The 15,232-nt window shown below is 32.7% G+C and overlaps 2 protein-coding genes and 1 long non-coding RNA gene across 8 annotated transcripts in view; 2 read left to right on the forward strand and 1 right to left on the reverse strand.

The window, feature by feature from the left end:
* LOC149908338 (uncharacterized) overlaps positions 1-15,232 on the reverse strand; it is a 465,602-nt gene that overhangs the window by 22,307 nt on the left and 428,063 nt on the right. The window lies entirely within an intron of this gene.
* LOC149908340 (uncharacterized) overlaps positions 1-15,232 on the forward strand; it is an 80,110-nt gene that overhangs the window by 5,603 nt on the left and 59,275 nt on the right. The gene's annotated exons all lie outside the window — the stretch shown is intronic.
* Positions 9,892-12,490, forward strand: LOC149908341 (uncharacterized). Its single transcript, XM_090101799.1, has 2 exons — positions 9,892-10,171; positions 10,544-12,490. The coding sequence occupies exons 1-2, from the start codon at positions 9,947-9,949 to the stop codon at positions 10,775-10,777; spliced, it is 459 nt and encodes a 152-aa protein (XP_089957925.1). The 5' UTR covers positions 9,892-9,946; the 3' UTR covers positions 10,778-12,490.

The raw sequence follows: 15,232 nt of genomic DNA on the forward strand, positions 1-15,232 counted from the left end.
AAAACTTTCATTTATTCATTGAATTTTTACGTTGGTTTTTAGATAAATAATACAATATTCTCTATTATAACCTTTTTTAATTAAAAAAGCAGGTCTTTTTTATATTTGTTTTATTATTATTTTTGTCAGTAGTTGTGTGTGTTTAAGAAGCTCAGACAGACAGACAGACAAAAATTTGTTTAATCACATATTTGGGTTTGGTATCGATCCAGTAACACCCCCTGCTATTTATTTTTTTTCAATATTTTCAATGTACAGAATTGACCCTTCTACAGATTTATTATATACTAGCGTTCCGCCCCGGCTTCGCCCGTGGTACATGTTTACGTTTTCTCTACGTATAAGAACCATCCTCGTACTTCAAGGAATATAATAAAAAAGGAATTATCGAAATCGGTTCAGCCGTTCTCGAGTTATGCGCTTGCCAACACATTTTGCGATTCATTTTTATATATGAAAGAAGAAAGATGTATAGATGCTTGCGGCCAAATTTTGACTGGTAACCCAGTAGATAAATAATTTCCTAATTATAAATATACATAAAATTTTGGTTTTAGCAAAAAAACTATTCCTGCTTTGGGATCTCATATAAAAAAAGCATCATACGTCAAATTGCTTATATGTTCCCACTGCTGGGACACGGACCTCCCGTAAGTGATCAGGTCATAATCCACCGTGCTGGTCAATTATCAATCTCTTATTGTAAGCATACATAATATATCAATCATTTTCAACTGTTATTTTTGCTATTTGTTTCGAATTGCTGGATTAAAATAAACAACTAAATTTGTTATTTCAGAGCCTAAAATCTATAAAAGACATCATCTGATAAAGTGTTCGAAGTGGCGGCGATGTGCAGGGTGTTATAAAAATCTTCGTTATACATTGTCAAGTGCTGAAGCTGCCAATAAATGTAGGAAAGTTAAAACTGAATGCCGTGTCTGTAAAAAAAGTTATTGTTTGACTTGTTTTAATGACAATCACCCATAATTTTGCAATTAAATATTTTGAGGGGTTGAATTGCCTTAACTGTGCATTTACATCAAACTAACGTAGAGCTAGAGTATTCTTTCGTGATCTTTTTAGTGTGAACGAAAACTCGTATTCAGTGTTGTTCAGTATTAGAACATATTGCATAGAATCTTTTCGAACGCACTAATAACGACGAAAGAAAGCTCTACGCCTCTTTACACAAAAAGAACTCTTTTTGACATAGTGGGGTTAGAATCAGTATGTATTCGATTCGATTTTGATGTAAATGCTCTGTTAGTAGTCTTCGACTAGAAAGTTTAGTCCCGTGTTACACGTAAAGTATTTACTTTATTCCGCCTAGAAATACTTATGTACCGTGGTATTCGTTGAACCGTGAACGTGTAACTGGCGTACTAATTGATGTTAACATTTTTAATTACGTATATATTAATGGATTTCAGGATTTCTTGATTACACATTGACGTATTTAACGTGCTTAATTTACATACTTTACGCGTAACAGGTGCCTTAATTTCTCAATCTTATTACATATTTATTTTTGAGACAAATTATGTACTTAACTTTCTTTATTACGATTCATAAATACAAAATTTTTGTAAATTTTTGAAGTCAAATAAACCTTATAACAATTATTAAAAATTTCGATTTTTTTTCGATGATTTTAGCCAACTATAAACTGTGTGGAAAATTACTCTTTCTCAGTGGGGTATTAAAATGGAAAACTTTCATTTATTCATTGAATTTTTACGTTGGTTTTTAGATAAATAATACAATATTCTCTATTATAACCTTTTTTAATTAAAAAAGCAGGTCTTTTTTATATTTGTTTTATTATTATTTTTGTCAGTAGTTGTGTGTGTTCAAGAAGCTTAGACAGACAGACAGACAGACAGACAAAAATTTGTTTAATCACATATTTGGGTTTGGTATCGATCCAGTAACACCCCCTGCTATTTATTTTTTTCAATATTTTCAATGTACAGAATTGACCCTTCTACAGATTTATTATATACTAGCGGTCCGCCCCGGCTTCGCCCGTGGTACATGTTTACGTTTTCTCTACGTATAAGAACCATCCTCGTACTTCAAGGAATATAATAAAAAAGGAATTATCGAAATCGGTTCAGCCGTTCTCGAGTTATGCGCTTGCCAACACATTTTGCGCTTGCCAACACATTTTGCGATTCATTTTTATATATGAAAGAAGAAAGATGTATAGATGCTTGCGGCCAAATTTTGACTGGTAACCCAGTAGATAAATAATTTCCTAATTATAAATATACAAAAAAATTTGGTTTTAGCAAAAAAACTAATCCTGCTTTGGGATCTCATATAAAAAAAGCATCATACGTCAAATTGCTTATATGTTCCCACTGCTGGGACACGGACCTCCCGTAAGTGATCAGGTCATAATCCACCGTGCTGGTCAATTATCAATCTCTTATTGTAAGCATACATAATATATCAATCATTTTCAACTGTTATTTTTGCTATTTGTTTCGAATTGCTGGATTAAAATAAACAACTAAATTTGTTATTTCAGAGCCTAAAATCTATAAAAGACATCATCTGGTAAAGTGTTCGAAGTGGCGGCGATGTGCAGCGTGTTATAAAAATCTTCGTTTTACATTGTCAAGTACTGAAGCTGCCAATAAATGTAGGAGAGTTAAAACTGAATGCAGTGTCTGTAAAAAGAGTTATTGTTTGACTTGTTTTAATGACAATCACCCATAATTTTGCAATTAAATATTTTGAGGGGTTGAATTGCCTTAACTGTGCATTTACATCAAACTAACGTAGAGCTTGAGCATTCTTTCGTGATCTTTTTAGTGTGAACGAAAACTCGTATTCAGTGTTGTTCAGTATTAGAACATATTGCATAGAATCTTTTCGAACGCCCTAAGAACAACGAAATAAAGCTCTACGCCTCTTTACACTATAAGAATTGGACATAGTGGGGTTAGAATCAGTATTCGGTTCGATTTTGATGTAAATGCTCTGTTAGTAGACAAGAAAGTTTAGTCCCGTGTTACACGTAAAGTATTTACTTTATTCCGCATAGAAATACTTATTTACCGAGGTATTCGTTGAACGTGTAACTGGCGTACTAATTGATGTTAACATTTTTAATGGATTTCAGGATTTCTTGATTATACATTGACGTATTTAACGTGCTTAATTTACATACTTTACGCGTAACAGGTGCCTTAATTTTTCTATCTTATTATTTATTTTCGAGACAAATTATGTACTTGACTTTCTTTATTACGATTCATAAATACTAAATTTTTGTAAATTTTTGAAGTTAAATAAACCTTATAACAATTATTAGAAATTTTCCGATGATTTTAGCCAACTATAAACTGTGTGGAAAATTACTCTCTCAGTGGGGTATTAAAATGGGATACATTCATTTATTCACTGAATTTTTACGTTGGATTTTAAATAAATAATACAATATTTTCTATTTTTCAATCCTGTTTTTGAAGTGAAACTTCTTTATCGGGGTTGGAAAAAAATTTAGTGTAACATTTTTTTCGTTACGCGTGACATTTTTCCGTTACGCGCCATCTTCGTACTTCTGTAAATTTGCATATAGTAAATTATTTTTTGAAAAATAAGGTCATAAAGAAGTTTCACTTCTTACGTGTGTACACTAGTACACGCACACATTTTTTTACTCTATTTTTTTATAATAGGTAGCTACTAGGTACTCATTATCACCATGAAATAATTTGTGCTCTGATTTTTTTATTGCCCGGATATTATGTTTGAGTGGTCTTAACGTTGCATAATCAACAACAACATAGACAATTCATACAAACCTTTTTTTAATTAAAAAACGAAGTTTTTTTTATAAATATAAGTTTTTTAAACAAATATTTGTAGCCTATAAAAAAGGTTCTATGTATATCCAAATTTGACATTTCAGGTCGTATCGGATTTATTCCGACGTTACGTGGCGCTTTACTGACCCTCGATAACTACACGTACTATAAGGCGCGGTTCACCAAAAATGTGATACTGTGGTATTGCTCCAAGAGGAAGAGCAGGAATTGTAGAGCGCTCGTCAAGATGACCGCAAACCATGTAATAATATATATACAACCGAACCATAGTCATTGTAATTAAAAAAGCTTTGGATTACAGTTTTTAAACAATATTTTATGTACCTCTTTTATTTCTTTATTCCGATTGCAAAATCCTGCATGGGATATCCCCAGGAAAAGGAAGTTTTACCGCCAATTTTAAAAGTGTACCATATGTCCGAAGTGTGACGTTGGAAATATCGTACACGTGATCGCCGTTATCGTATCGACGACGTTACAAGGGACTTAGAATTATTATTCTCATACTTAATCCTCAGCTTTTTCATAAAATTAAACTATTACAGAGTACATCTTCATAACATTATCCAATGGTTCTAAGCTCCTTCTGTACCATGGCTACTCATTTTGTGCCAACAACCGAAAAAAGACAATATATTGTTGTTCCAAAAGACAGAAAGGCTGCAAGAGTAAAATACGACTGGATAAAATGGGGAATATCTTGAATGTTGAAGGCGATCATATGCACAGCCGTCCAGAATATGAATGTGCCGGAGACTACTACATACGGAAGATCAAAAGAGAATGAAATAGTAACTATTAGGTATTGTGAGTTACACGTTTCATATTGTGAGTTTTTTATTTAAGTATCCTGACGACGATTCTTGGAATGGGATGAATTTTCTGAAGTAATTTTTTCTTTTATGTTTTCGCATTGTATTAAATCATATTGTTTTATTTCTGTAATAGTGTTAAGGAAGAGCGGAACCTCCTGACACAAGCATTTTATTTGCTTACTAGGAGTGTTCCAATCACAAATTAGTAAAATTCATTTATTTCAGGCCACATAGCCCATATAGTATTAGTAAAATCTTATCCTAGTGTTAGTTTAATATCTAATGTAAATAAAATAAATAAATAATTTCGAATCTTGATTTTTTTATATTTTGAATACATTTTCATTTACTCTAGAATTCATTTACCAAAAAATAATACGTATACTCACCTAAATAGAATTTGATAATATAGCAAGTCTTTAAAAAATAAAAAAAAATATGGAAATTGAGGAATATTTTTCACATATTTCTATTTATTCCTGTATTTTCCTATACACCCATACATAATATGGCACTATGTTGAAACAGCACTTTAATTAGAAAATTTCCATTTAACTTTACGTAACAAAGAATATTTATACCTCTAATCAATTTTAATTTTCAGTTGAATATAAAATAATACAGATGCCTCGAAATAGGCAACTTCTCATGGTAAACGGTTACACGTTTTCGCAGAATTGTAAATCGAAACATTATTACTGCTCCAAAAAGGACAGTGGATGTAAAGCTAGAGTCTACTTCGATTCAATAGGCGGGATTTCTGATAGATCTGTGTTGGAGCATGCGCACACTCCGCCAAAGTATTTCGTGACTCCTGACGGAATTTATCATAGGATTTTAAGTTAATAAGTTATACAGTGTGTAGTGTAGTGTGGGATCTAGTGATATATTCTTTAAATTTATATTGCTGTGCAAAATTGTGTACTGTGTGTGTAATGTGTGTCTGTGAGAAATTTTATAAGTAGTAAAAAATAAAATAACATAAACTGGCTGAATCGGGAGTTTTAAAATGTAATGCCCATTAATATAATACATTCGATAGTCGATTCTCAACCAAAGTTTTACTTCTATTTTACATGCTTTTATAAAATAAAAATGGTTTGAAATAACGTTCGAGAGTTGGCATAGAATGAGAATTTTATATTGTGAGTTACACGTTTGATATTGTGAGTTTTTTAGATAGGTATGCTTGCCTACTCATTTCAGTGTACACCTTCCTGGCAAGCAGGTGTAAACAGGTAAGTCAAAAAAGGTGAAAAAAAGTATACCTAGGCATATTCTGTGTATCAAAAACTATCAGTCAAATAAATTTCATTTGGTTATGAAAAGTAAAAAAAATGTTGGTGATGAAAAAAAATCGATAAAAGTTAATTTAATAAAAAATAGCCATGACCACTTTTCGATAGGCAAGCATATTTGTTTATAAAAAATATTTAATAAAAATATGTTTCATCTGGTTATCAGATCGGTGAAGGACGATCTCCCACGGCTCTTCTACTAACAAACAAGAAAATAAACTCAGTTTTTTGGCGAGATTCCTCTGTGTAATAATTTGTATTACCTTTATTTAATTTAAGCTGTCTGAAATATTCGTTTATTTCCAGGAAATGGATTCATAACTTTAAGCAACGGTTCTAGATTGCTCATGCACGATGGATACACATTCGCTGCAAACAATCATGCTAAGAATATGTACTATTGTTCCCAAAAATTTAGAGGGTGCAAGTGTAGAATCAAAATGAACAATAGGGGTAATGTAGTAGCAATTAGAGATTACCATGACCATATTCGCCCCAAATACGTGCGTGTTGGGTCCTTCTATAGGAAAATATAATTCAAATTAAGTAAGTAAGTGGCAGAGATTTATTTAGTTGCTTTTTATATTACCTACTTTGTTTTTTCCGATACGTAGTATGGGATCGCCAAATATATTATTAGTTACTAGTCAGTTACTAAAGAGATCGATAGCGTTATTTTTTGTTTGAATAATTGACTTTGATATGTTTTGTTAATTTTTTTTGAAGTGAAAACTTCTTTAGCGGCGTTGAGCACTTTTTCTGTAATGGGTATAAAATCTTAAACTCGCGTCAGGACACGTGACATCGAAAAAGCGTAAGACGGATACCATTCCAAAATATCAAACATGCTCAACGTTAATAATCAAGTTTTCACTTCTGCCGGCACTCCCGGAGTGCAACCCGTCTTTTTTTAATTAACTTGTGTGAGAATTTTTCGGAAAATAAATTGATTGTAAGTCGTTATATGGTAGTTCTATGTCAAGTTTTAAGTGCCTTCCTTTCGACATATGATTTTTTTTTATTTTATCCATGGAAATTTAAGTTAGTGACCCACTAATTCCACACACTGGTTTCATAATGATATGATTGTTTTGTTACTTAAATAAAAAAAAATATGTGTATAAAAATGTGTCACTAACGACGAATTTCGTGAACATTGTTTGATGTGATCATTTCTTTGTAAATATATACTTATAATAAAAAAGTTGTAAAAAAATATTATATTGGTTTTAAGTATGGTAAACTTAATAGTTAGATATTATTTATGACAAAGAGAGTAGGTATATTTTTTTCCATTTTATTTCTGTAGTTTTCGAAATGTTGATATAGAGCAAGATATCATTTCAGCAAAAATCCTTGTGGATATATAACTAAGTATGTATTTTTAGTACAATTGCAATATACTTAAACGCAAATAATTTTCTTCGATACTTTAGTCGATTTTTTACTAATTTATTTTAATTAATATTGTATAAACTTGCAGCTCCAGAGTATAAATTTATTAGGACGTCTCAAAACAGAACCCCTCTTATGATAGACGGATACACTTTTCTCAAAATAGATAGAGGCAAAGGAATGAAATCTTTCACATACCTTTGCACCCGAAAAGCTTCCGGTTGTAAAGCTCGCGTTCGTTTGACTGCTGATGGAAAACTGACTATTGTTGTTGCAGAACATACACACGGTCGAGCTGAATACCATGTGTCTGAAGATGGTGTATATCATAAGCTTTCAAATTAAAAATAAAACCGGTCGAGTGCGAGTCCGACTCGCGCACCGAGGGTACCGAACAAACCCTCTCTTTATTATGTTACTAGATTTCCGCCCGCGGCTTCGCCCGCGTTTGCAAAGGAAAACCCGCATAGTTCCCGTTCCCGTGGGGTTTCCGGGATAAAAACTTTCCTATGTGTTAATCCAAGTTACCCTCTATATGTGTGCTAAATTTCATTGTAATCGGTTCAGTAGTTTTTACGTGAAAGAGTAACAAACATCCATACATCCATACATCCTTACAAACTTTCGCCTTTATAATATACTAGACTAGATTTCCGCCCGCGGCTTCGCCCGCGTTTTCAAAGGAAAACCCGCATAGTTCCCGTTCCCGTGGGATTTCCGGGATAAAACCTATCCTATGTGTTAATCCAAGTTACCCTCTATATGTGTGCTAAATTTCATTGTAATCGGTTCAGTAGTTTTTACGTGAAAGAGTAACAAACATCCATACATCCATACATCCTTACAAACTTTCGCCTTTATAATATATATTAGATATATTAGATTTAAGTTTTTAACAATGTTATCCTATATCTGTGCTCGTTGCTTTTTACCAAATTCCAAGACTGTGTTTACGGATTCAGATCTTTTAAAGGTTCCGGTTTTTTTTGCTTTTGAGTTTTCTGCAAAGAAATTAATTCATCAATCGTTTGACTGTTTACTATATTTTGAGAATAAAGAAAAAATTTTGTTCGTAAACTTAAAAAAAATACATCAAGTTTTGTTTTTTTCATCATCATTCTTCTGCTAACTTTACAATATTTCTGTTTACTATCTATTGTACTGCTAAATAGTAGCGTATTTTACCTAATTTGTAATAAAAATATTATATTATAATAAATTTATATGATTGTTTTTTATTCACACTAAGTACTTATAAATAAATTAAGACTCACTTGAATTAACCCTACACTTTAGGCGACTTTTTTTAAATCCAAAAATTTTCCAATATGCATCCAAAGCTTGTGAAACTTATTCACAATTTCTGGATAGTCTTATATTTTAATTATTGCTGTTGTTTTTATGAATATGTAAAGAATGATAATAAATGAAATTGCAGCTCCAGAGTATAAATTTATAAGGACGTCTCTAAACAGGACCCCTCTTATGATAGACGGATACACTTTTCTCAAAAGTAGTACAAGAAATAAAGGAATCAGATCAATCACATATCTTTGCACTCGAAAAAACTCTGGTTGTAAAGCTCGCGTTCATTTGACGGATGATGGAAAATTAACGGTCGGTGTTGGAGAACATACACACGCTCGAGCTAAATATCATGTCTCCAGTGATGGTATATATCATAAGGTTGGAAATTAACAATAAATAGCTTCTGCAAAGACGTTTCGTCAAACGTTTGATTGTTTTTTTACTATATTTAGATATTAAGGGCTAGCGTGCAAGAGCAACTTTTGTCTCCGCAACTATTTTGGCTCTCCCATCAACTCTATGGGTTAGTAAGAAAGTGCGCGCACGTAGCGATGCATTTCCCGGGAGACTTTTTTATTAGCCCATACATTTGATGGGAGAGACAAAATAGTTGCGGAGACAAAAGTTTCTCTTGCGCGCTAGCTCTAAAGAACAATATTTGTTGGTATTCCTAAAAAAATAAGTAAGAAAATCATTAAATTTTCTTCTTTTTCATCTGCTAAGTTAACAATATTTCTGTTTATTATGTATTCTACTGCTATATGATTTTATGAATGATGATTTTTTTTGGTTTTGTCGTATTGTAATTTGTAATTAAATTTTATATTAATAAATTAACATGTTTTTATTTACACTTTTACATAAATTATACCTTCCTCTATGCTTACCTACGCCTTACGGTATACACAAGATCGAATTTCCTTCACTAGCGTTTAGCTACTATTATGTACTCTGTGCCTAAACGTTGGTCGACACTTTTATTTTCCTAAAAATTTTCAAAAAATATCAAACGTATGTCAAGATAATATTAAATATTTTTTTTACTATGAATTTTCAACTCTTAGATGTTTTTCAATATGTTTGTGTTAAGTTTGATGTTAAGATATTTGTCTCTTTTAAATGTGTATTTATTACTTAAGACGAATGTAACTATATATCCATTAAGATTTAAGCTGGAGTTCATATAACTTTTATTTTTACCCTAACAAAATATGTATGCAAAATCGAATAAATAAGAATTGCTTTAGTCCCAACCACAAATTTCTTACGAATTAATGCCACGTAAAAAATGGTTTCAGCTATACAATATGAAGTAGTCCTGTCGCAAAGAGGGAAGAATTTAATCCTAGTTAACGGTTTCACTTACGCAAAAGGCAGTGTGTATAGGTGGATATGTTCAACTCATCACCCTAATTGTAAAGCGAAGATTCATCTGGATACTCAAGGAGCTATCATTAAAATATTTGATTGCCACAATCATCCGCCTAAGAAAATGTTTAGATCCATAGGGAATTATATCATTAGGACATGATTCTTCACAATTTTCTTTGAATTGTTCTGTTGTTTTTATAAATGACCAATCAGCCGTTATTTTAGTTGATTATTAATAATTATGATGTACACTATTAATTATCGACGTTTATTTTTGAATCAATTTATTTTAAGTTTTAGTTCTAATAATATTTATAAAGTCAAAAGTGATCAAATAAATGGTTAAAATTACATTCTGAAGTTAATTATTTAAAACATCTAATATTAAAAAGGAAGCAGTACAGGTAAAACAAAGACTCATTTTGTTTTATTGCGGTTTACTAGCTATGGAAATATTCATAAAATTAAAACAATATCTTTGTGATTCCCCTAATTAATGTATTATGTTATTTTAGATTTTCGTTTTATAACCTTGGTTGGTGACAAAAAACTACTCATGGTAGATGGATACACATTCTCCCAAATGACCCCGAAACATTGGTACTGCTCACAAAAATCTAAAGGCTGTAAGGCGAAAATACATTTAGGCAAAGATGAAAAGTCAATACTTCTGTACGAAATTAGTCATGACCACAAGCCTCCGAAATACGTCACTTCTGGAAAATATCACATAAAGGTTTCTGGATAATTTAAAAAAGTGAATACAGTAAATTCAAGTATTGGTACAGTTTATGTATAATTAGGTGCGTTTGTGTTATCAGTGTAATAAAATATATTAAACTAGGATTTTTTTTTTGTTAAACCAAGGGAAAACACATTGGATTAAATAATTTTTATCCTTATAATAAAAGTTTAAAGCATATGGAACACTTATGCTATACGAAGCCAAGTAAAATTCCGTAGAACTAATAACTATGACGTACTAATAGTTTGAGAAAGAATACAAAGAACAAATTATTCTAATGGGGGGGCAAGTATCTCGCCTCGCGGCGGTATTGTGAACAACTCCGGCTGAGTGGCCAGACGGCCGGAGCCTAGGGCGACTGAGTGAGGAACCTACGGACTATCCGAACGTTGTCCAGCAGGACTGCTCGCTGTATCCCCACTGTCACTTTAAATTTATTATTATTATTAAAAGGCATAATTACTAAATTGACTTAGAAAGACAATTTCCATGATACTTTAGCCTCAACATTTAATTCTGTATTACGCAACACATTACAGAATACGAGTTATTTCCCTCACATCGAGGTAAGGGCCAGATGCTCGTATACCAGGGGTTTACCTTCGCAAGGTATAGCAAATGCAAATGGTACTGCTCGAAGTGACTAGCTGGGTGTAAAGTGCGGCTCACGATAGTGGATGGAAAGGTTACAAAGGAAGGAGAACATGGTCATCCCCCTCCGGTTCTGTACAGGACTTCGACTGGAATTCTGCGTATATGTTGACGCAAACCAAATTGTTTTTTAAACAAAATCGCTTGTATGACAAGCCGATTTATAAAGAATGTGCAACTTTTATGCCAGGTCGTACACGGACTGCTCGAGCGGTCGGTCGTTGATGGCTCGAGCTGTCGCTACAAACCGCACAGTTGACGGCTTGAAGCCGCGACCGCACGATGAACTATAGACATTCATTCACCGCCGTACACATGACTGCTCGAGCCGTCGCGACCGCATCAAGCCGTCAACTGCATGACGAAATTCCATCGTGCCTTCGACGGCTCGCGAACGGTCGTGAGGCATACACTGACTGCTCGAGCCGTTGACTGCGCTAGAATTTGTTAGCTTCAGTTTCTTTCAATATGGCGGTTATATTTAATGGAGATTGTGCATTTGTTATAACAATATTTAAATTTATTGTTAACATAATATGAATACAATTTTAGAATTTGTATAAATCTCATTTAAGGTTATATGACGATTGATTTATTTGTGTTCGTGTGAGTAAATATGTGACTTTAAGATTAAGTATATTTTTTAGATCACGATCCTGTCTCACATTATGTACCTATAATGAAATATAACTACATATATTGTATTTTCAGAGTTCGAATATATACCTTCAAATCGTGGATCAGGGCAACTTCTTCTGTACAAAGGTCACACGTATGCAAATATACATAAAAATAGATGGTATTGTTCCAAAAAAAAAATCTGTAAGGCTAGAATAGTGAAGGTGGATAACTGTTTGATCCCTATTGGTGAGCATAATCACGGCCCGCCATATATAGCTAGATTGGAAAACGGCGAGATGCTAAGGGTGCGTTTCCACTAATGATGTGTGAGAGCTTACAAACACATTCCTCGCTACACATCATCGCACATTTTTGGTGGAAAATCACCCCTAGAGTGTTTGATAGCTGAGGTATAATATTAAAATAAAGGAATAATTGATCACATTAAGTGTTTCATTTTAATATTTTGATTTAAAAATTCAAAATACCTTCATATAGGTACCCAAGAATACCAGTTTGGTAACTATACCCATTTAGAATATTCATCTTCGACATATGAAAAAAGAACCTCTTTCATATTATGTCGAAGATGAAGACTAGCGGTGCAAGCGTAAATGAGAGACAGTTGTACTTTAACTACAACAATAGATAACCTCTTCAATTATAAGTACTCACTATGAGTTTGTCTAATAAGGTAAATAAGTCTAATAATAAGAGGTGTTTACAGAAGTGGAGTTTCTTATATCCAATCGTGGTAAGCGGCAATTGCTCTACAAAGGTTACACGTTTGCCTCAATGGGCAATCGAGAACGGTGGTATTGCTCGAGGAAAAATAAAGGCTGTAAAACTCGGGTTATCTTAGTTGACAATTCAGTTACGGCTGTTGGAGTTCATAATCATACACCTCCTAAATTATTTAGAACATGGTGATGGAGGCAGGACGACTTCTTAAAGTGTGATTTGGATTGGTGAAATGTGAATTAGTAGATACTTTTGTGAACTCTTGATTGTTGAGCAATTTATTGGATGAAATGGACATTGCACAGAACAAGCATACATTTACTGGTATAGTAGATAATGAAGAAATTAGAGCTCAATCGACAGTTCAACATCACTACAGTATTATTTTTCTGCTCGTCATTTATAATAAGACGGATAAATGGATCCCACTCCTTTCCTTAGAAAAGTTTGATTGTATAACGTCGCCGTTCAAAACACGGGGTTATTAGTGATCCTTTATTTATGCGAAAATATTTATTTGGTATAAACCATAGAAATCTAAATAACAAGACACTAGAAGTCGTAAGCGCGCGTGACATTGTCGCCGCTCAGGTGGTTACCATTCCACAAGTCTGTTCGTCGCTTGGTGGTCGCTTGTTCAGTTGTTTCTGACACGTGCGTGAGTAAACATGGTGTGTTACAGCATTTCCCAGTGCGGAAATTCTTCCATAAATTGTAATTATACTAATAAAGGAATAACGTTTCACCGGCAAGTATTTTTGTTTATAAATATTGCCGTTTTTCCTTAAAATTAAACAATATTTACAAACAATACGAATGACACAGTCAACCGTTCCTCTCATCACGTTTAGCTATACATTGCCTTTTACTATTGTCAACATCTGACAGGTCGGTTGTTATAACTGCCAGATGTTATCAAATGACAATTACAAGAAGCAATGTACTGCATTGTTAACGATAAAGAGTAAATAGTCGCAAGCTAGTGATGTGATGTGTTAAAATTTTACGATGTTTTTTTGCGTAATATGACGACTGATGGAATAATTGGATTATATTTTAATTTGAATTCTATTTTATTTTTATAACTGATATATATAACTTTTTAAACTAAGTACATCGATACAATCATTTTCGGACAATTTTACTGTCGATACAGAATCACATTAATTAAATATACAATAATGCCATAATGTAAAGGACATTCTTCGCTTAGGTTGACAAAACTATTTTATGTTAAATATATTCTTTGTAGATTTCCACAACGCCGTCCAAGGACGTATGGATATCCGCGACTGGGAAAAGAAATTGGTTCCCTACAGGCTATAGTAGGATATGTTCAAAACATTTCAAAGAAGATAATTTCAATGTCACAACAAAAAGACGTACATTAAGTAATTGTTATAACTCTTATAATTTTTGGTGGTCTGGCGCGGTTCTGCATCAGGTGTTCGTGATTTTCAAATTTAAACTCTCAGTTTCTAAACCCCCTCCATTTTTTTAAATATATAATGTACAGACACTGTTTTATTATTGCACGCCTCATAAGCGAAGCGTTGAGGTGGGTACTACTGTCACTTCGCGCAAAACATCTGATTTTTCAAACTTAAAATGTCTTTATGTATCATACATTGCACTTGTAAGATAATACATACACACACATATTAAGAAAAAACACTATTTTTAACGTTCATGATATTTTTGATGTCATTTTTGTTATTTAAACTAGTTAAAAAACAGTTTAAAAAAGTTCTGTCTTGGACGTCCGTGTGTCTGTATGTGCGGATCCTTTTTCTTGTTAACACGATAGCGACCGAAATACTTTACTAATCGAGTCTTTTTTTTTCTCTTACGCTTGAGTATGCTCAGGAATTTCATTTAACCCTTTCATTTTTCAGGGTCTGATTCGATGTGGTTTAATTGTTATTAAATAAACAAAAATAATAATTAATAAATATTTAATAAAAAAAAAATTATGAGGCGTGCACTTTTGGATTTTCCAAATTATTTGTATATATAGATAAATAAATATTTAAGTACATAACATGTTTTTATTTCTTATACCTATATGTACAGTCTGCCGTGGGCCCACGAGATTAGCCTACCACTGTATTAAAATCAACAACTATATATTTCTTATTTGTTAACTATCACTTAACTATCGATAACAAGGCTGATGAAGTCTTACATCACTAAAGCGTTGAATGAACGTTAATGAAATTTCAACCTTATTTCTATGCATTGAGGTTAAAAGTTATATCTATCAAAAATTAACGCCCTCTGTTGTCGAGTAGCCGAACTTTTTCGTATTTGAAGTTTCTAAGCAAAAGGAAACAAAACATCTTACGTACCTAGGGATGTTATACTAAAATAAACCGTGAAGTCGTGAGTTAGGGTACATATTAAAATGCGAAATTTATTATTTATGTTAGTTTTCATTAAAATGAA

The sequence above is a fragment of the Colias eurytheme genome, chromosome 5 (genome assembly GCF_061535395.1).
Source record: "Colias eurytheme isolate Ceu_HAF_F1 chromosome 5, ilColEury1 Martin Lab GWU primary, whole genome shotgun sequence".
NCBI classification, from domain to species: Eukaryota; Metazoa; Arthropoda; class Insecta; order Lepidoptera; family Pieridae; genus Colias; species Colias eurytheme.